Source organism: Ranitomeya imitator, chromosome 5 (genome assembly GCF_032444005.1).
Source record: "Ranitomeya imitator isolate aRanImi1 chromosome 5, aRanImi1.pri, whole genome shotgun sequence".
Lineage (NCBI taxonomy): Eukaryota > Metazoa > Chordata > Amphibia > Anura > Dendrobatidae > Ranitomeya > Ranitomeya imitator.
The window spans coordinates 102380948-102402933 of NC_091286.1; the positions used below are offsets into that span (position 1 = coordinate 102380948).

General features: G+C 45.3%; 1 protein-coding gene across 3 annotated transcripts in view; it reads right to left on the reverse strand.

Annotated features, from left to right (window-relative positions):
- Positions 1–21986, reverse strand: part of NINL (ninein like) — a 170587-nt gene that overhangs the window by 110471 nt on the left and 38130 nt on the right. For all 3 annotated transcript variants that reach the window (XM_069768984.1, XM_069768985.1, XM_069768983.1), the window contains exon 2: positions 4464–4658. In XM_069768984.1, coding sequence (XP_069625085.1) covers positions 4464–4646 — 183 coding nt within the window. In that variant the 5' untranslated portion in view covers positions 4647–4658. The remainder of the gene's footprint in view (positions 1–4463; positions 4659–21986) is intronic.

The window sequence follows — 21986 nt, forward strand, 5'->3', positions numbered from 1 at the left end:
GAACTTATCTAGATGCATATTGAGCACTTTAAACCCCCAGGTGCTTCACAGAAGTTTATAACGCAGAGCCATGAAAATAAAAAATAATTTTTCTTTCCTCAAAAATGATTTTTAGCCTGGAATATCCTATTTTGCCAAGGATAATAGGAGAAATTGGACCCCAAATATTGTTGTCCAGTTTGTCCTGAGTACGCTGATACCCCATATGTGGGGGTAAACCACGGCAGGGCTCGGAAGGGATGGCACGCCATTTGGCTTTTTAAATGGAAAATTAGCTCCAATCATTAGCGGACACCATGTCACGTTTGGAGAGCCCCTGTGTGCCTAAACATTGGAGATCCCCCAGAAATGACACCATTTTGGAAACTAGACCCCCAAAGGAACTAATCTAGATGTGTGGTGAGGACTTTGAACCCCCAAGTGCTTCACAGAAGTTTATAACGCAGAGCCATGAAAATAAAAAAAAAAAATTATTTTCTCAAAAATGATCTTTTAGCCTGCAATTTTTTATTTTCCCAAGGGTAACAGGAGAAATTTGACCCCAAAAGTTGTTGTCCAGTTTCTCCTGAGTACGCTGATACCCCATATGTGGGGGTAAATCACTGTTTGGGCACATGCCGGGGCTCGGAAGTGAAGTAGTGACGTTTTGAAATGCAGACTTTGATGGAATGCTCTGTGGGCGTCACGTTGCGTTTGCAGAGCCCCTGATGTGGCTTAACAGTAGAAACCCCCCAGAAGTGACCCCATTTTGGAAACTAGACCCCCAAAGGAACTTATCTAGATGTGTGGTGAGCACTTTGAACCCCCAAGTGCTTCATAGAAGTTTATAATGCAGAGCCGTGAAAATAATAAATACGTTTTCTTTCCTCAAAAATAATTATTTAGCCCAGAATTTTTTATTTTCCCAAGGGTTACAGGAGAAATTGGACCCCAAAAGTTGTTGTCCAGTTTCTCCTGAGTACGCTGATACCCCATGAGTGGGGGTAAACCACTGTTTGGGCACACGTGGGGGCTCAGAAGGGAAGTAGTGACTTTTGAAATGCAGACTTTGATGGAATGGTCTGCGGGTGTCACGTTGCGTTTGCAGAGCCCCTGGTGTGCCTAAACAGTAGAAACCCCCACAAGTGACCCCATTTTAGAAACTAGACCCCCCAAGGAACTTATCTAGATATGTGGTGAGCACTTTGAACCCCCAAGTGCTTCACAGACGTTTACAACGCAGAGCCGTGAAAATAAAAAATCATTTTTCTTTCCTCAAAAATGATGTTTTAGCAAGCATTTTTTTAGATTCACAAGGGTAACAGGAGAAATTGGACCCCAGTAATTGTTGCGCAGTTTGTCCTGAGTATGCTGGTACCCCATATGTGGGGGTAAACCACTGTTTGGGCACACGTCGGGGCTCGGAAGTGAGGGAGCACCATTTGACTTTTTGAATACGAGATTGGCTGGAATCAATGGTGGCGCCATGTTGCGTTTGGAGACCCCTGATGTGCCTAAACAGTGGTAACCCCTCAATTCTAACTCCAACACACCCCTAACCCTTATCCCAACTGTAGCCGTAACCCTAATCACAACCCTAACCCCAACACACCCCTAACCACAACCCTAACCCCAACACACCCCTAACCCCAACTGTAGCCATAACCCTAATCACACCCCTAACCCCAACCCTAATTCCAACCCTAACCCTAAGGCTATGTGCCCACGTTGCGGATTCGTGTGAGATTTTTCAGCACCATTTTTGAAAAATCCGCGGGTAAAAGGCACTGCGTTTTACCTGCGGATTTTCCGCGGATTTCCAGTGTTTTTTGTGCGGATTTCACCTGCGGATACCTATTGAGGAACAGGTGTAAAACGATGCGGAATCCGCACAAAGAATTGACATGCTGGTGAAAATACAACGCAGTGTTTCCGCGTGGTATTTTCCGCACCATGGGCACAGCGGATTTGGTTTCTCATATGTTTACATGGTACTGTAAACGTGATGGAACACTGCTGCGGATCCGCAGCCAAATCCGCACCGTGTGCACATGGCCTAATTCTAAAGGTATGTGCACACGCTGCGGAAAACGCTGCGGATCCGCAGCAGTTTCCCATGAGTTTACAGTTCAATGTAAACCTACGGGAAACAAAAATCGCTGTACACATGCTGCGGAAAAACTGCACGGAAACGCAGCGGTTTACATTCCGCAACATGTCACTTCTTTGTGCGGATTCCGCAGCGGTTTTACAACTGCTCCAATAGAAAATCGCTGTTGTAAAACCGCAGTGAAATGCGCAGAAAAAAACGCGGTAAATCCGCCATAAATCCGCAGCGGTTTAGCACTGCGGATTTATCAAATCCGCAGCGGAAAAATACGCAGAGGACCAGAATACGTGTGCACATACCGAAACCCTAACCCTAGCCGTAACCCTAACCCTACCCCTAACCCTAACCCTATTCTAACATTAGTGGAAAAAAAAAATTTCTTTATTTTTTTATTGTCCCTACCTATGGGGGTGACAAAGGGGGGGGGTCATTTATTATTTTTTTATTTTGATCACTGAGATATAATCTATCTCAGTGATCAAAATGCACTCTGGAACGAATCTGCCGGCCGGCAGATTCGGCGGGCGCACTGCGCATGCGCCCGCCATTTTGGAAGATGGCGGCGCCCAGGGAGAAGACGGACGGGACCCCGGCTGGATCGGTAAGTATGATGGGGTGGGGGGGGACCACGGGGGGGGGGGGGGGGGGAAATCGGAGCACGGGGGGGGGGGGAATCGGAGCGCGGGAGGGGTGGAACGGAGCACGGGGGTCGTGGAACGGAGCACGGGGGGGCTGGAATGGAGCACGGGGGGGGTGGATCGGAGTGCAGGGGGGGTGATTGGAGCACGGGGGGGGTGATTGGAGCACGGGGGAGCGGACAAGAGCACGGGGGGGAGCGGAGCACTGGACGGAGGGGAGCCGGAGCAGTGTACCGGCCAGATCGGGGGGCTGGGGGGGCGATCGGAGGGGTGGAGTGGGGGCACATTAGTATTTCCAGCCATGGCCGATGATATTTCAGCATCGGCCATGGCTGGATTGTAATATTTCACCAGTTATAATAGGTGAAATATTACAAATCGCTCTGATTGGCAGTTTCACTTTCAACAGCCAATCAGAGCGATCGTAGCCACGAGGGGGTGAAGCCACCCCCCCTGGGCTAAACTACCACTCCCCCTGTCCCTGCAGATCGGGTGAAATGGGAGTTAACCCTTTCACCCGATCTGCAGGGACGCGATCTTTCCATGACGCCACATAGGCGTCATGGGTCGGATTGGCACCGACTTTCATGACGCCTACGTGGCGTCATGGGTCGGGAAGGGGTTAAGAAGCTAGAATAACCATAAAAAACAGTTGACTACGGTGACATTAATCACATCGGATGCAGGAATGCGACTATGTTGGTTCAGCAAATTCTTTAATGGAAAAAGTTTTCCAAAGAACAGAGCTGCTAAGTAACATCAGACCGAAAAATACAAATACACACAATACAAGACATTATTACAAATAGTTACAAGTGACATGAACACACACAAAACACAATTCTGTGAAAATAAATATTGAACATATGCTACTAATAATGTAAACCAAGAAGTCTGTGTGTTTGCCTTGATTTAGGTTTCCTCTTATAAGTTAACAGCTAATAATGCAGAAATCCCATCAGCGTTTACTGACAATAGACCTTTATTTTATTCTATATAAATGCATTCACCCAAAGGAAAAAAGAAAAAAAAAAAAAAAAAAAAAGGTTGTGTCTGAAGGCCAGCCACCACTAGAGGGAGCTTTTAAAAAAAAAAAAAAGGGTTGGCGGCACAAGAGAACTAAAGTGCTTTAAATGAAGTTTGTGAACCTCTGGGGCATTATGGAAATTGTGTGTGCTTCTAGTCAGTTATTTTGTCTACGTCGGGCCAACGTGTCCCTCCCTGCATCACACAAGTCCATGGGGGACCAGTAATTATACAAGAGACTGCAGTACTACACTATTGTGTCGCATTATGTAGGAAGTCAAGAGATTGCAGGGCAAGACCCCTAACAGCTAACAAAAAACTACAGCTTTTCTCTAAAAAGAAAAAAAAAAAAAAACACATCTTGATACAATGCTGTCAACCGAAAAAAAAAAAAAAGTTACGGCTCTCAAAGTTCATTGACACAAGTTACTAGGTCATTTTTACTGCAACTTAAAGTCACAAATGGAAAAAAACAGAGGCAAAATTTCAGTTTCCCTTAAATTCTTCCCACTTGATACTTTCTTAGTACATTATATAAAAATATAAATAAAAAAAGGGTTTTAATGCAAGCTTACAACTTGTTGTTTTACAAAAAAACAACAACCCATCAATAGAAGAAGTTACAGCTCTAGGATCATTGGAGGAAATAAAAGGGCAAAATCAAAAAATGACCCTAAGGGGCTTAGTGTATGTATGGAGAGAAGACTCACCCTGGCAAGCAGATCATTTCCAAGAAGTGTTTGCAGAAGAAGAGGGAGTTGAGCGTCGAGATGGAGCTTACGACAAAGGTCTGTCAGCTCATCTTTGTCCAGGTATCCAGTGCCCGTTGTGTCACAGCTGCTGAAAACCTCTTGAAGCTGGGACACATATTTGTTCTCTTCTTCCTGGTCCATCCCATAGCAATACTGGAAAAGACATTGTAATCGTTATTAATCAAGGATTCTACTCTACCACTTTGGATACGCTAGGCTACAACTTACAATGGGGTAGTGATTGTCTATGGGGTTTACTCATTGTTCTTTGGATCACAGAACTGGTTTTGGAGGCACCAGCTTTTTATGTGTCCAATGAATGACCTGCAGAGACAAGCTACTTGCACCTGTAAGGACAATAATTCAGTTTGGGGACATTATTACCTTTGCTTTGATACTGCGTCAAAAGAGTTCTATATAGTCCCAAAAGCAAAGCCTTCATGGCTGGATGACAGGTACTCGCACTATGTAGGTTGGGGCAGGTGCAGACGACCATATGTTCCCCATCTGATAAAATCTGTCTCACCTGCTGATCACACTCTGATCAGCGTTTTATCAGAGTGGGATCCATTTTTCTCGACTGTAGAGAATTAAAAAAAAAAAAAAATTATATATATATATATATATATATATATATTTAGTATTATTATTATTATCATTAGTCTTCATGTTCTATTCAGTCTGTTTGTGAAAATCCAATGTCATCTGAGTGCGGTCCGATGTTTTACACGGACCCACAGACACGACTGGGCGAGTGCCATCTGATTCTAGGAGGCAAGTCGTGAATGCTGCAATTTTTTTATCTTTCATCGTACCACTAGGTTCCAGGAAAAAAAGTGAATGTGTGCACGACCCCATAAAATAACGTACACGAGTGCCATCTGTCAAAACCACGGATAGCATTAGTCCGATTAAAATGGTCATTTGCACGAGCCCTTAGAAAAAACACAATTTGATCACTTTCCCTCTAAAATGTCAAGGAAAAATTTATAAATTCGGTGGAGAAAAGTTGAACCTGATTGACCTAGTTACATAGGTAAAAAAAAAAAAAACCTATATACTGAGGGGGGAGGATTTCAATTTTCCAAAAAAAAAAAAAACCACACACACACCTTCTTGACCCCCTAGTTACAAATGTAAATTGATATAAACTTACTAGCATACTTTAATTCTGAAAAACTGCACCGATTGTCCATTATCATGATGTCCCCATGGTGATATGATGAATGGAGCTAGCTTTAAATAGGTTAACAACCGTCCTCCTTCCCCGTTCTTGCATCAGCCATAAAAGTATATGAGTAAGTTTTATTCATTTACATTTTCAAACAACTAAATGACTTCTGTATGCTGCTGGACAGCCCCTTTATGTTGGAGGCAGGATCAGCAGCTAAAGATCATGGTCTTTTCTTCCCCAAGCTTCTAGACCAGGATTATGAAGCCACCTCTAACAGCTGCAGGTCACCTAATTCCAATAATAAAAAAAAAAAAAAAAAATGACCTTTCACCCTAGCTTTAAGGTTTTATTATAATCTTGGTGCTTTATGGTGGTAGATTTCTGCAAGTAGCCTGGTCCTCCTGCTCTTAGGAGAAAAAGAAGGGATCAAAGTAGCGCACGATAAAGTGGAGAGGATTGTACCATTTCGTAGGGTCCCCTGGACGGTAAGAGCAGATGGTTGCTATGAGCAGCGACTCCCAATTTTATTTTGCACCAGTTCTGTTGAATATTCCCCAGCGAGCCTAAAATTACTGGGATTTATTATGTACTTTATTTTGGCTAGAAGGTTTAAATTATGTTTAAAATCTTAAAGAGGAATTTCGCAACAGGTTTTTTTCTATGTAATTTTATTCCAGACCCAGATTCCAGTGAGGAGTCACTTAGTTTACTGGGTGCTGCAGTTCTGATAAAAATCAGAGTTTTCTCTGCTGTAGAGCTAGCAGTGCTTGAATGCTGAGCCCTGTATAATGCTGCCCACACCACTGATAGAAAGTTGCCTATGTACATTGTACACTGACAGAAAGCGGCAAATGAGTGTTGGGGACGGGTTACACAGTTGACCAGCTGACAGACAACAATAAGTCCTGTATCGATACTCCTGCTAACATGAATTTTATTGAAAAAGCAAAATATAGCCTAGTTAGTGACACATTGCTGGAATCAAGGTCTCCTCCCCTACACTGTGCTTTTGATTACATCGCAAAAAAAATGCTGACAGATTCCCTTTAAGAAGTCTCCAATAATATGCCCTAAAATATGCACAGAGCTGTCAGCCATATGTGCCTTATTCACCAGCTTTGTATTGTGCTTAGTTGTGAATTGTTTTGTTTTTTTGTTTCAACTTGTGCGGGCTCCCTAACTTTGAAGCAGGCTCGCAAGCTGGCAGATGATTGCTGTGATAATCAGCCATCATCTGCCTCTAACAGCACAAGGGTTCTCCGCTCTCCTCCCACATTCCAAAGACATACTGATAGGAAATATAGATTGTGAGCCCCATTGGGGACAACGATGATACAGCGCTAGAAATAAAAAAAAAACTGATAAAGTTATGGCTCTCAGAACGAGAGAAGCACAAAAAAAGGCTAGAAAAAAACCATAATATTTATACTGTACAGTGAAATAAAAATACAAAAACAAACATTTTTTTCTTATCCAGCCTCAGATTTTTTTTTATTTATTTTTTTTAAAGTGAGCCATCACAGTGATTTGTACCCAAAACAAGCACTAGGAAAAACTATAGTTTGTCCTTTCAAAACATGCTCTGCTGCAAATCCTGTCACTGACAAATTCTACTCATCCTGAAACCAAAAAAAAAAAAAAAACATATAGCCAAGTCGTAGAAAAAAAAATACTATGTGTCATAAGAAGGTGAAAATGAAAAAAAAAAAAAAAAAAACACCTTTCTACTTAAGGCCTAAATGGGGAAGTCATTAAAGGGTTAATGAACTTGGCACAGTTGTGGTTATATAGAGATATAATTCCTGTTATTGCACATCATGAGACTATGCTTGACGAGCTGTAGGGCTTTTCATGTTTCAGAGGAGTGAAGAAATGGGAATGTTTTCTCTGTAATTCAATTTCTATTTCAAGTGAATTTTTACACTCTAAGCGCTTGGTCAGCACGTTTTCTGTAGTGCAGTGCCCAAAATTGATATAGCAAAGTACAAGAAAAACCACAGACTTAATAACATGCTACTTTAAAGAGAATAAGTGGGGGTCGGAGAGATTTAAAAATATTCTTTTCTCTGCCAACATGAATGCAAACTGGGACATGCCAAAACGTGAAAATTAAAGATTTATCCAGAGAAATGTCCTCAACTACTATTACATAATTACAAGGATTTTCCACACTCCCAATCTGCAAGTTTCTACTGATCCTCAGTACAATCCAGACCTACGGGCCGAGTGCCCAGTGTACAGGTATAATGTTAGTATACGGACCCAACTGAATGAGCTCACTTTGTGGCATGGCAAGGGGGGCTTACAGAGTGTGATCAAAATAGGTATTAAAAAAAAAACTCACATTTTAAAAGGACTAATTTTTATTGTAGGTACACTTCAACTGAGAGACAAAATGTAAAAAAAATATAATTAAAATGCATTTTTTGCATGCTATAAATATTTGATCACCTACCAAACAGCAAGAATTCTGGCGCTCACAGACCTGTTAGTTTTTCTTTAAGAAGCCTCCAACTCTGCACTCATTACCTGTATTAATTGCACCTGTTTGAACTCGTTGCCTGTATAAAAAGACACCTGTCCACCCAATCACACTCCAACATGGCCAAGACCAAAGAGCTGTCTAAGGACACCAGGGACAAAATTGTAGACCTGTAGACAAGAGGCTGGGATGGGCTACAGGATATTATTGGAAAATGGAAGAAATGCAAGATGACCGTCAATCTTCCTCAGTTTGGGGCTCCATGCATAATCTCGTTTCGTAGGGCAAGAATGATTCTGAGAAAGATCAGGAAAAAGCCCAGAACAACACGGGAGGACCTGATCAGTGACGTAAGGAGAGCTGGGACCAGTGTCTCAAACATTACCATTAGTAACACACTATGCCGTCATGGATTAAAATCCTGAAAGTACCCCTGCTCATGCCAGCACATGTCCAGGCATGTTTGAAGTTTGCCAATGACCATCTGGATCAGGGGTGTCAAACTGCATTCCTCGAGGGCCGCAAACAGGTCATGTTTTCAGGATTTCCTTGTATTGCACAGGTGATAATTTAATCACCTGCACAGAATGATTCCAGCACCTTGTGTAATGCAAAGGAAATCTTGAAAACCCGCATGGTCTGAGGCCCTCGAGGAATGCAGTTTGACACCCCTGATCTGGATGATCCAGAGGTGGCATGGGAGACGGTCATGTGTTCAGATGAAACCAAAGTAGAATTATTTGGTATTAATTCCACTTGCAGTATTTGTTGGAAAAAGATGGAGGAGTACAACCCCAAGAACACAGTCCCAACCGTGAAACATGGTGGGGAAAACATCATACTTTCAGGGTGCTTTTCTGTAAAGTGGACAGGACGACTGCACCGTATTGAAGGTAGGATGGATGGGGTCATGTATCAGGAGATTCTGGCCAATGACCTCCTTCCCTTATTAAAGGGAACCTGTCACCCCAAAAATCGATGATGAGCTAAGCTCACCAGTATCTGGGTGAGTATAATCTAACCTCTTTTTCTCATCTTTCAGGATACATCGGGGGGCTTATCTACAGCATTACAGAATGCTGTAGATAAGCCCCTGATGCTGGTGGGCTTAGCTCATCGTCGATTTTGAGGGTGACAGGTTCCCTTTAAGAGCATTGAAGAAGGGTCGGGGCTAGGTATTCCAGCACAACAATGATCCAAAAACACACAGCCAGGACAACTTAGGAGTAAGAAGCATTTCAAGTTCCTGGAGTGGCCTAGGCAGTTCCCAGACCTGAACCCAATACAAAATCTTTGGAGGGAGTAGAAACTCAATGTTGCCCAGAGACCGCCCCGAAACCTCAAAGATCTGGTCAAGAACTGCAGGAAACGTCTGACCTCTGTAATTGCAAACAAAGGTTTCTGTACCAAATTACGTTCTATTTTATTATTGAATCAAATACTTCATGCAATAAAATTTAAATTATGTAAAAGTCATACAATGTATCTGGGGGTTTTATTTGTAGATTCTGTGTCACAGTTGAAGTGTATCTATGATAAAGATTGCAGACCTCTCCATTCTATATAGTTGGGAAAACTTGCAAAATCGGTAGTGTATCAAATACTTAATTTCACCACTGTATGCTCTGGCTCGATTTTTTTTTTTTTTTTTTCAGGTTTTTACAGTTTGCACAAATAGTGGCATGACTCCCCTTTTGTTTATCCACGGAGGGGTGCCCGTACAGTCGGGACCCAATCTTGCTCTGCCCTTAATAGTTTGGATGTCTGATACATAGTGAGGTGATCTGTTATGATCAGGTGACCTTGGAGCAGCATGAAAACTTTCACTGGAACAGGTGGTAACTATACTGACCGCAAACCCTGATCTTATCACCGCAACTAGAAGTAGCCGTGGGGTGTGCCTAACAAAACCTAGACACCTCGACACAGCCGGAGGACTAAATACCCCTATAGATGGAAATAGGAATTCTACCTTGCCTCAGAGCAGAACCCCAAAGGATAGGCAGCCCCCCACAAATATTGACTGTGAGTAGTAGAGGAAAAGACACACGTAGACAGGAAACAGGATTTAGCAAATGAGGCACAACTAGCTAAATAGGAAAGGACAGGATACTAAGCGGTCAGTATTAAAAATCCTTCCAAAATATCCACAGCAGAAAATACAAAAACTCCACCATCTAACTAAAGATGTGGAGCGTATATCTGCATCTCCAGAGAATCCAACAAGACTGAGAAAACACTGACACAGTCTAAGCTGGACAAGAGAAAACAAATGAATAGCACAGAATATAAGCACACTGCATGTGTGCCACAGAAACAAAAACCAGACACTTATCTTTGCTGAAATGACAGCTGAGCAGGAGAAGCCAGAAAGTGAACCAACACTTCAGAAGAAACATTGACAACTGGCAAGGACTAATGAAACCTGCACACCTAAATATCCCAGTCAGAACTGCAATCAGTAGATACACCTGGCCAGGACTGCGACTCAGAGACAACTGCATTCCCACCTACAACCACCAGAGGGAACCCAAGAGCAGAATTCACAACAGTGATCTATAAGAGTTTGGTACTGTCCTGATTGGGTACACCTTCTCGCTGTGGCTTTTATGTTTTTTCTGGTCAAATAGGGTTAACCAAGTACCCCATTTTATTTACATGTCCTATTACTATTCATTTACGGTACTTATTACAGGACAATTGCTCATTTTATTTTTATGAAAGTGTAGATTACGCCAGACAATCTACCACTTTTGATTAATTTGTCGGGTGGGAGTTATCCTGCTTTGGTTTAGCTGACCAAAAGTCAAATTTTTTTTTTATCAATACAAACTGTTTTATGCCAGAATTGTGGCATAACCACTTATGAATGGGGCCCATGTGTTTATAAATGTATTAACCATCCTGGGTACTGTGATACGTAGAGGCTGTTTAAGCCAAGCGGTCATAAAATGTAAATTAAAACCTATTCATAAATTATTTTTGTCAAAAATCCATGTATTTACTCCAAAGAAACTATGAGTCCGCACACCACTCCAAGTTGCACTTAAAAGCAATATTTTGAGCGATGAGTTGAGGTCTAAGGACCAAGAACACTACAGTTCAACGATACTTTGAAGTCCATGTAATAAATATAAAGAATGTTTGGAACTGATAGTTCATATTAACATGTATAAGAGGTTCTCAGAAGTACTAGGGTTCCCAGTGGCATTGAAGAAGTTGGACAGTGACACAGACATGTACCGTACTTAGTAGCAGAACAAATGGTGCAGTCAGAATTCAGATGAATGGTTCTCTCGCAGTAACTCCACTTCACACTGCAGATGTCCATTCAAGTTCATAGAGGAGGGTCCTCGGTACACCACTGCCTCCTTGACATTCATATTCTTTAAACACAGATAAATGCTTTTTTTTTTTTATGATCTGGAAACACTGTTGGGAGTTCACCAAAACTGAATGAACCACGGAGTGGTGCATGGGAGTAGACATCTTTCTCTATCGCCTTTCATTGGGGGACACAGGAACCATGGGTGTATGCTGCTGCCACTAGGAGGCTGACACTATGCAAATAAAAAAGTTAGCTCCTCCTCTGCAGTGTACACCCTACCGACAGGAAGCAGGATATTCAGTTTAGCTTAGTGTCAGTAGGAGGTGGACACGGGTCTTTCATTAGACCCTTATCTACCTCAATGTGCGTCGTTTCTTTTCAGGTTTCTCCGGAGGGATACAGGGTGAACAGTCACACCTGTACTCCCACAATGCGGACTATGAGTACGGTGTGTACTGCCACCCCGTATCCTCATAGATCCCTCTCCAGGACCAAGAGCCTAGCACACAAGCGTGCTTAGAAGTCCGGTCCTGGCTCCGTCCCCCACCCACTCGCCCACCAGAGCCTGTCGGTTGGAGGAGACGAGGACGTCCATCACAGCTCCGTGGACGTCTCTTCCCCTCAGGTTAGTAGCAGACTAGGTGAGTATTTTCCCTATATCCCCCAGACCTTTCCCTGCCCACCCTCAGTGTGGGGGAGTAGAGGTTCCTAAGGCGCGCTGCACGACCCTTTATGGCGGCGCTGACCTTATTTTAATAGGGATCCCAGGGGCCCCTAGATGAGCTTATCTTGCGCGGTGGTGCCGCCGCACTTCCCCCCTTAGCTAATCCCCCTCATCCCTGCGGCCGCTCTTTTCGGCGGCCGCTATGTCACCTCTTACAGGGGCACCGCTTCCCCTGCGGCTGCAATGTATCCTGTGCCTGCGCGGCGGCCTTGGCAGGCTGCCGCGCTACTTACTTCCTACGGGCTTGGCGCTGCGAGGCGGCGTCTCCTCTATCCGGCGCACCGACCTAATTTAGGCCCCGGCTTCGGCCGGGGCCTACTTCGGCGCCGCGACCCTGGCAATTTCGGTCCCTCTGGTGGCCCTGGCAGGCGGCCGTGCTGCTCTGCGGCGCTCTGCTCCGGGACCGCGGTCTCTTTTCCGGCGGCGCCGGCCTCTAATTTAGGTCCCGGCTTCTGCCGGGGCCTACTTCCGGTACCGCGCTCCTTCACTTCCGCTTTTTTCGGGCGGGCTTTCTCCCGCCCGACAATCTCTTTACTCCCCGCCCACCGGCGCCATCTTGGTACACCCGGGCCCATGACTTCTTTGCCACTGCTTGGCGCCACATCGCAGCAGGGCGCACGCTCCAGTGCCCTTTCAGCGGTCACCATCGGCAGTTCATCCAGACTGCAGCCGAGTCCAGCACACGCTTTCTCCGGCGGGGTCCCCTGCAGCCTCCTTAGGTTGCCGTCTCATCGCTGGTGCCCTGGACCTGTGCCATGTTGCCGGTCGCAGCTACAGCTGGGAGCAGTCTACAGGACTCTACTATTTTTGTGAGTAGCTCTGCTATGCAGTCTATTACTCCCCTCTCCTGTTCCCCTAACCTTCGGGCATCATTTAGTGGGTCTGCTCCCAGTCCTATCCTATAAGGAGAGCGTTCCCGTCCTCCTGCTTCCTCTTGTCAGCTGCAGCAACTCCCTGTCCAGGAGTCCCTACCCCGGGTGAGACCGAGATCCATGGCTATCCCTGGGTGGGCTTTTCCCTTTGTCTCAGTCTGGGGCGGACCTCACCAGGATGTCACGTACTTGGTGTCCGTGCCCGACCGCAATTTCTAATGGGTCACAGGATTCTCTGTCCAGCCCTGTTCAACTCAGGCTACAAGAGCACCCACATTATGGACTATGAGTACGCCATGTACTGCCACCCCGTATCCTCATAGATCCGACAGTAGGACCATGATCCTAGCACACAAGCGTGCTTAGAGGTTCGGTCCCAGCTCCATTCCCCACCCACTCGCCCTCCAGAGCCTGTCGGTTGGAGGAGACCAGGACGTCCACCATCAGCCCCATGGACGTCTGACACCTTTCTTTCCTGCTCCATCTTGCCCTCTGGTCTGGACCTGTGAGATCCCTCTTCCTGATCCTCCTCTCTCTCGAGAGAGAGAGAGGGAGACGGGCTTCCTCGGTCATGTTTGCAGAGGAAGTTTCAGATGCGATCAACCAGACCCTAAGCATCATGGATACCTCTACGGAACCCGCAGAACAGGCGGTTTTCGTTTAGACGGTCAAACCACCTTCCAAGGTCTTTGCCCCACACACTGAATTTGTAGTAGTACTTGCCAGGGGAAATGCGAGCCATACCAGATGCTGTCAGACAGGGAAGCATCTCGGCATCCTATATTCCTTCTCTCCTGAGCTCATCGCTAACTGGACTGATTCCTCGGCAATTCTGGACTCGTCACTTCCCAGACTGTCTACCAACTCGGCATGGGTTCAAAGGATATAATTTTAGATCCGCTGGATAAATCAGCCTTTGAAACGGCTGCTTCTACTTTGTACCTCGGCTATTGCCTCTACCTGGGTCTCAGGGACCATAGATAGATGGACCAAACAGCCTTGTAAGAGCACCCCGGCTGGAGCTCCTCCGGGGGAGCTAGCTGGCCTGACAGACCAAATTTCCTATGCAGGTAAATATTTGGTATCTGCCTCCCTAGATGCGCGGCTTGTGCAGTTCACGCGTCCAGCAATATGGTGGCCATCCGACGCAGCAGGTGGACTTGTCTTCAAGAAGTCCCTTACCGGCCTCCCCTTCCAGGGGGACTGTCTCTTTGGCGACATGCTGGAACAAAGTATTAATGACGCCACGGGAGGCACGAGTTCCCTTTGTCCTTTCGCTGTTTTGCGGCGTCGGAAGATTCTTCTAGCTAACACACACTGCGATTTCGTCTGGCTAGAGAAAAGGCTTTACGCCTATCCCTTCCCGGCGTTCCCGCAACTCCCATGGTTGGTCCACCAGGCCTAGACCTGGCAGATCTTCCTCGGCATAATTCGTGCTAACGGCCCAGCGTTTCTTCCAGTTTGGGCAGGCATCCCCTGCCTTCTTCAGGGATGTTTGGTTGGCTTCGGTGGAGGACGCTTAGATCAGGGAGGTGGTATCCTCCGGATACAGGATACGGTTCGCTTCACGGCCCGGAATTGCTTCTTCGAATCCCGCCCACTGAAAATCCTCCTCTGATCCCAGATTTCTTTGCGTCCATTTCCTTCTTTGTTTGTTCGGAGGTTATTGTTTCCGTCCTACAGCTGGTACGCTTCTCAGGTTTCTATTCAAACCTGCTTGTAGTGCCGAAGAAGAGCTGCGCTGTTCGACCCATTCTGTCTCTGAAGTTAGTGAACAGAAGGTTCCGCCTGCGGCATTTCAAGATGAAGTTACTCTGTTCAGTCCTGGCTTCCATGGATCCACAGGAATTCCTGTGCTCCATGGATATTCAAGAAGCCTTGCTCCATGTCCTGTTTTTCCTTGAGTATCAGGGGCCTAGTACTCATTCCATACCTTGTTGTCATCCTCATCAAGCCTCAGGCCCAGAAGAGTCTGACCATCGTCCTCGTCTCCCTGTCCCGTTTCTGGTGACTGGCCAACAGAACAAAGTCTTGTCTCGTTCCGAGTCAGCGTCTCGTACTCTTAGGCATGTTCTTCGACACCGCCGGGGGTTTATCCTCGCGAGAAGCAGGCAATTCTCCACACGGAGCTCGCTCTCTGCAGGGCCCTCGGCTGCCTTCCTTCCGTTCAGCTACGACGTTTCTGTGATGCATGGTGACAGCTCCGTAAGCGTTCTCTTTTGCGCTGTTCCACGTGAGACCAATTCAGCAGGCCATCCTTCCTCAGTGGGACACGTCTGTACTGTCTCTGGATCCTCCAGTCCGACCGATTCTAATAGCCTCTCAACTGGTAGCTGTCATCCCCTCTCATTCCCCAGGTCCGGTCCTTCCAAGGCAGGTGGTGACGACGGTCACCAGCCTTCCTGGCTGGGGTTCATTTTCTCGCCATCCGTCATTGAAGGGGGCGTTGGTCAGAGCAAGAGTCCTCTCCGCCGTTTGATACCCTTGAGATAGGGGCCTTTCTTCTATCCCTGAGTCTCTGGGAAAGGCTTCTCAGAGTTCTGCCAGTCAGAATCCAGACGTCCAATGCCTCAGCTGTGACTTACGTCATCCGCCAGGGAGGGAATCAGTTTCTTGGCAATGGCGGAGGTATCTATTATCCTCCTCTGGGCAGAGGCGACTGTCTCTGCACTATCTGCAGTGCTTATCCCCGGCGTGGTTTACTAGGCCGCAATGTTTTCTCTGCCGCGACGGTCTTGCGGCAGGACAGGGGTCCCTGATTCAGAAGGTCTTCCTTCAAATTTGCCTTGGATGAGGAACTCTGGATACGGATCTCCTGTTTAGGAAGGTTCCACCGTTTGTTTCCAAGTCCGCGATCCTCTTGTTGTGGATACCGATACTTTGACCATTCCTGGGTCGCAATTTGTACTTCCCTTTCTGTTCCTCCCTTCCCTTTCTTACCAGGCTGTTGGAGATCAAGGCGGAGGGGGTGCCGGTCATTCTGACCGCACCACATTGGCCCAGAAGGGTCTGGTTCGCTGAGATCGCCCATCTCCTCGCGAACTCCCACTGGAGGCCCCCAGTCTGGTCAGATCTTCTGTACCAGGGACCCATCTGCCACAGAATTCTTGGTGGCTCAAGTTAACAGCTTTGCAGTTGAAACCTTCCATTTTGGCCGTTTTCTCTAGACAGAACTTGATGCCGGTCTTGCCCTTAGTTCTCTGAAGGGTCAGATGCAACCCTTTCCATCCTTTTTCTGAAGTCCCTTTCAGAGGTCCTTAGCTACTGGCTATCACGGTACAAAGATTTATATACGTCCCGTTCTCAGATCAGACCTTTTTCTCCAAGGTGTGGCGCATGCGGCTCTCCCGTACCAGACTCCTGCGGATCCCAGGGACCTCAATCTTGTTTCTGGAGGCTCAGTGAGGTTCCCCCTTTGAACCTCCCCATGAGGCCTCACTGTCTGTTCTGTCCCGCAAGGTGGTGTTTCTGGGGCCCATCACCTCCATTAGGCGCGCCTCGGAGTTGGTGGCTCTCCTGTCGCCCCATTTCTTGGTTCTTCACCGGGATAAGGTAGTTTTACGGCCTTCGTCACCTTTTCTTCCCAGGTTGGTGTCCTCCTTTTACTTGCATAAAACCGTCCTTCCCACCTTTTGTCCTGCTCTGATCGATTCTCTGGGGCATTCGCTGAACAGGCTAGACCTGGTCATGGCGGTGAGGATCTATTTGTCTAGGACCGCCTTCTTTAGGAATACGGACTGTCTTTTGTCATTCCAGACGGTACGCCAAGAGGCCTGCCGGCCTCCAAGGTTACGGTTGTTCTCTGGATCAGACCTGACATTCAGGAGGCTCACCGGGTCAAGACCAGAGTGATTCCTCTTGGTGTTAAGACTCTCTCTGCCCCGAGCAATGGGCGCCTCCTGGGCGGTACTCCATGGGGCATCCCCATTACAACTTTGCTTGGCGGCAACCTGGTGTCGACAGTTGCCAGTTTAGGCGGAAGGATCTTGCAGGCGGCAGTGGTGATTCTTCCGACCTGAATGGAGTTTTTCTGCTGTTCCCACCCCAGGGACTGCTTTGGGACGTCCCATGGTTCCTGTGTCCCCCAATGAAAGGCGATAGAGAAAACAGGATTTTTGGTTGCTTACCGTAAAATCTGTTTCTCGGAGCCTTCATTGGGGGACACAGCACCCTCCCAAGTTGAACAGCTCTGTTTATTGTGTTATACTGTTAAGGTTTGTGTTCTTTGAACGCTCTTTGAGTGTTTGAAGCTGTTAGACTGTAAAGCGCTGCTTAAGTTGGTTGGCGCTGTATAAATGAAGATTATTATTATTCTTTCTCTTCTACACGTTGCTTCTCCTACTGCTTTCTCACTAACTGAATATCCTGCTTCCTGTCGGTAGGGTGTACACTGCAGAGGAGGAGCTAACTTTTTTATTTGCATAGTGTCAGCCTCCTAGTGGCAGCAGCATACACCCATGGTTCCTGTGTCCCCCAATGAAGGCTCAGAGAAACAGATTTTACGGTAAGCAACCAAAAATCCTGTTTTTCATAGACAATAGTCATCTCCTCTCAAAAAAACATCATCGAGGTTTGGCTTGTTGAGCCTGCAAATTATACACTTCAGTGCAAGCTGCTCAACTTTCTCTGTCTTGGGTCAAACAACCAACCGCAAATCCTATTTTGACTTTAGTATATTTTTCCTTTTTTAAAAACTCAGGTTAGAAGAGGTCAAAGAGGAGCTGCAGACTTAAGACGTCTGGTCGAATGTGCCGAGAACGAAATTGCCTAGCCTGCATTTCTGCTTTTTACTGCATTATATGCAGTCTTTAATCGCCAAAACAGAAGACAACTTTAAGAGAAATCCAACTGAAAATCGGTTATATTCTAAAAGTGCACTCCGCCTTACACAGAATTGGTGATCTAAGAAGGTACACAGCACTTATAAGGGGTTGTCCCACAAACAAAAGTACATTTTAATTAACAAGTCTGGAAATAATAATACGTTCCAGGATTGGATCTCTTAAAAAATAATATGTTCCTCTGCTGGGATGGTCTCATAAATATGCTCCTGCTATGTACTGTGTAATCATATCAGAAGAGTTTTTCTGAAGATCCTCTGCGCTGCTGGATGGTGGAAAGAGGTCAGTCTGAGATGCAATTTAATAAATTAATAATGTCTTTTATTCATTTCTACGTCTTTTGAAGTTAAAGGCACTTCTTCAGGAAGGGGTAGACCACATGTGAGTAAGACGACACATGAATGAGTTTTTATACTTGTACTTTTTGAATTTGGGTACCACCTGATGATCCAGGTTGTGTCAAACTTCAATGTGGTCATGCATTATATAATATACTAGATGGTGGCCCGATTCTAACACATCGGGTATTCTAGAATATGCATGTCCACGTAGTATATTGCACAGCCACGTAGTATATTGCCCACCTATGTAGTATACTGCCCAGTCACGTAGTATACTGCCCAGCCACGTAGTATATTGCCCAGCGACGTAGTATACAGCACAGAGCCACGTAGTATATTGGCCAGTCACGTATGTAACAGTTTAAAAATGACTTAAAACAAAACTTATACTCACCTTCTGAGGGCCCCTTGTAGTCCTAACGCCTGTGTGCGGTGCAGGCGGCAGCTTCCGGTACGCAGCATCAATAGTAAAAAGTTGGTCACACAGGGTTAATAGCTGCGTTAATGGAGTGCGATACACCGCGGTCCATTAAGGCTAGCATTAACCCTGTGTGAGGGCTGACTGGAGGGGAGTATGGAGCGGGCACTGACTACGGGGAGAAAGGAGCGGCCATTTTGCCGGCAGATTGTGCCAGTCGCTGATTGGTCGTGGCAATGGCCGTGGGCGTTTTGCCACTACAAATCAGCGACTTGGATTTCCATGACAGACAGAGGCCGTGGCCAATGAATATCCGTGACAGACAGAGGGACGGAAGTGACCCTTAGACAACTATATAGTAGATTGATATAATATATAATATCTATCTGAGTCACTGGCTTTGTGAAGGAAGGGAGGTACGTGTCACTGCATGCAGCGGTCAATGATGTGAAACCAGGATGTTTTTGTGTTTCCAGCATACTAGGTGCTGAGAAGCCATGTACCGAGTTCAATGGGACGGTTTTATGTGAGCACCCGCAGTGCGGGTGAGTGGGTGCTCACCGTATTCCTTTCGCTGCAGAACCTGCAATAGTTTGAGTAACTGCAGTGAGGTGATGATCATGTGATCAAGGTGTGGATGAAAGACCACCACAGCAAATCCCTGTCATGGCCAGTCCAATCTCCAGACCTGAACCCCATTGAAAACCTCTGGAATGTAATCAAGATGATGATGGATAGTCACAAGCCATCAAACAAAGAAGAACTGCTTACATTTTTGCACCAGAAGGAGTGTGAAAGACTGGTGGAAAGCATGCCAAGACGCATGAAAGCGGTGATTAAAAATCATGGTTATTCCACAAAATATTGATTTCTGAACGCTTCCGGATCCGGAGTTAAAGGGAACCTGTCACCCCGTTTTTTGAGATTGAGCTATAAATACTGTTAAATAGGGCCTGCGCTGTGTGTTCCTATAGTGTATGTAGTGTACCCCGATTCCCCATGTATGCTGAGAAATAACTTACCAAAGTCGCCGTTTTCGCCTGTCAATCAGGCTGGTCAGGTCGGGAGGGCGTGGTGACATCGGTGGTTCTTCCTCAGCTTTACGTTGGTGGCGTAGTGGCGTAGTGGTGAAGACACAGCGCGCGATCTGCGCTGTAATCCCTTGCATCGGTGGGGGCGGCCATCTTCCTGGGGCCGCGCGTGCGCAGATCGAGTGCTCTGCTGCACGGGGCTTCAGGAAAATGGCCGCGGGATGCCGCGCGTGCGCATTAGAGATCGCGGCGGCCATTTTCCCAAAGCCGAGTTTGCATCTCGGCTTTGGGAAAATGGCCGCCGCGATCTCTAATGCGCACGCGCGGCATCCCGCGGCCATTTTCCTGAAGCCCCGTGCAGCAGAGCACTCGATCTGCGCACACGCGGCCCCAGGAAGATGGCCGCCCCCACCGATGCAAGGGATTACAGCGCAGATCGCGCGCTGTGTCTTCACCACTACGCCACTACGCCACCAACGTAAAGCTGAGGAAGAACCACCGATGTCACCACGCCCTCCCGACCTGACCAGCCTGATTGACAGGCGAAAACGGCGACTTTGGTAAGTTATTTCTCAGCATACATGGGGAATCGGGGTACACTACATACACTATAGGAACACACAGCGCAGGCCCTATTTAACAGTATTTATAGCTCAATCTCAAAAAACGGGGGTGACAGGTTCCCTTTAAAACATTAGTATTGTTGGTCCTAAATGATTCTGAACTTTTATTTTATTTTGCATTACTTGAGGTCTGCAAGCAATGCATTTTTTTGTTATTTTGATAATTTCTCATTTTCAAAAAATAAATACAAAATTTACTGCTTGGAAATTCGGAGACATGTTGTCAGTTTATAGAATAAAAGAACAATTTACATTTTTTTCAAAAATATACCTATAAAAATGAAAAATTAGACTAACTGAACATTTTGCAGTGGTCTCTTAATTTTTGCCAGAGCTGGCTGAATGTGTATATAAATATCCAATGTACATTTTTCTCACTGTATATATTTCTATCTCTTCTAGCGACTATGTGATCAAGACTATTAACTGGCCGAAACGTCATTCTGCCTGTCGCTTCAGCAATCACTATTAATAAATTCTCACTTGAAGCATAATATTCAACTCAGACGTGTGCAGTGACATTATATATATATATATATATATATATATATATATATATATATATATATATATATATATATATATATATATATATATATATATATATATATATATATATATATATATATATATACACACATACATACAAACAGACAAAATTGTTGGTACCCCTTGTTTAATTACAGAAAAACCCACAATGGTCACAGAAATAACTTGGATCTGAGAAAAATAATAAAAAAGATCTATGGAGTGAACAAATTAAAGTCAGACATTGCTTTCAACCATGTTTCCACAGAAATAATAAATAAATAAAACTCATGAAATAGGCCTGCACAGAAATGAAGGAACCCTTAACTTAATATTTCGTTGCACAACCTTTTAAAGGCAATCACTGCAATCAAAATGATTCCTGTAGCTGTCAATGAGATTTCTGCACCTCTCGACAGGTATTTTTGCCCCAAGAGCAAACAATTTTGACCACGTGTGTATGTGTATATGACACACACACACACTTAATGCCTGGGGCTTTACTTTCTCACCCCTCTGACCATGCGTTTTTTGGTTATAACAGCTTTCACAGACAATGACTCCATTAAAAAAAAAAAAAAAAAACTCACAAAAATATATATATTTTTTTTTTTTTAAGTGGATAAAAACAGCAACATCCACCACAATAGCGGACACTATGCCAAATGGCTAAACAAGGATCTGAAAAAAAAACTGTAGTTTAGATGAAGACTTTAAAACTCAAGTTAAAATCTTACAGAAGAATCCCAACAAATTAATAAAACAGGCATACTCCAACTCAATAAAAAAAAAAAAAAAAAAATCAGTCAAAAGACTATTAGAAAAAAATAAAAAAAAACTGGGGACCGAAAATAGATATGAATTTAACTTCATCACCCAGTTCAACTCCAGTCATAAAGAGATAAGAAAAAAAAATGTCAAAACCATTGGCATAGGTGATCCTATTCTAGGAAAAGCGCTACCTAGAAACCCTTAAGGTATGTGTCCTCGTTCAAGATTGCATCAGGATTTGATGCAGGTAAAATCTGCACCAAATCTGCACCTGAGGTCACTGGCAAGTCACCTGTGTTTTTTTATGCGTTTTTTGACGCATCGCCGCATTATGAGGACATGCTGCGT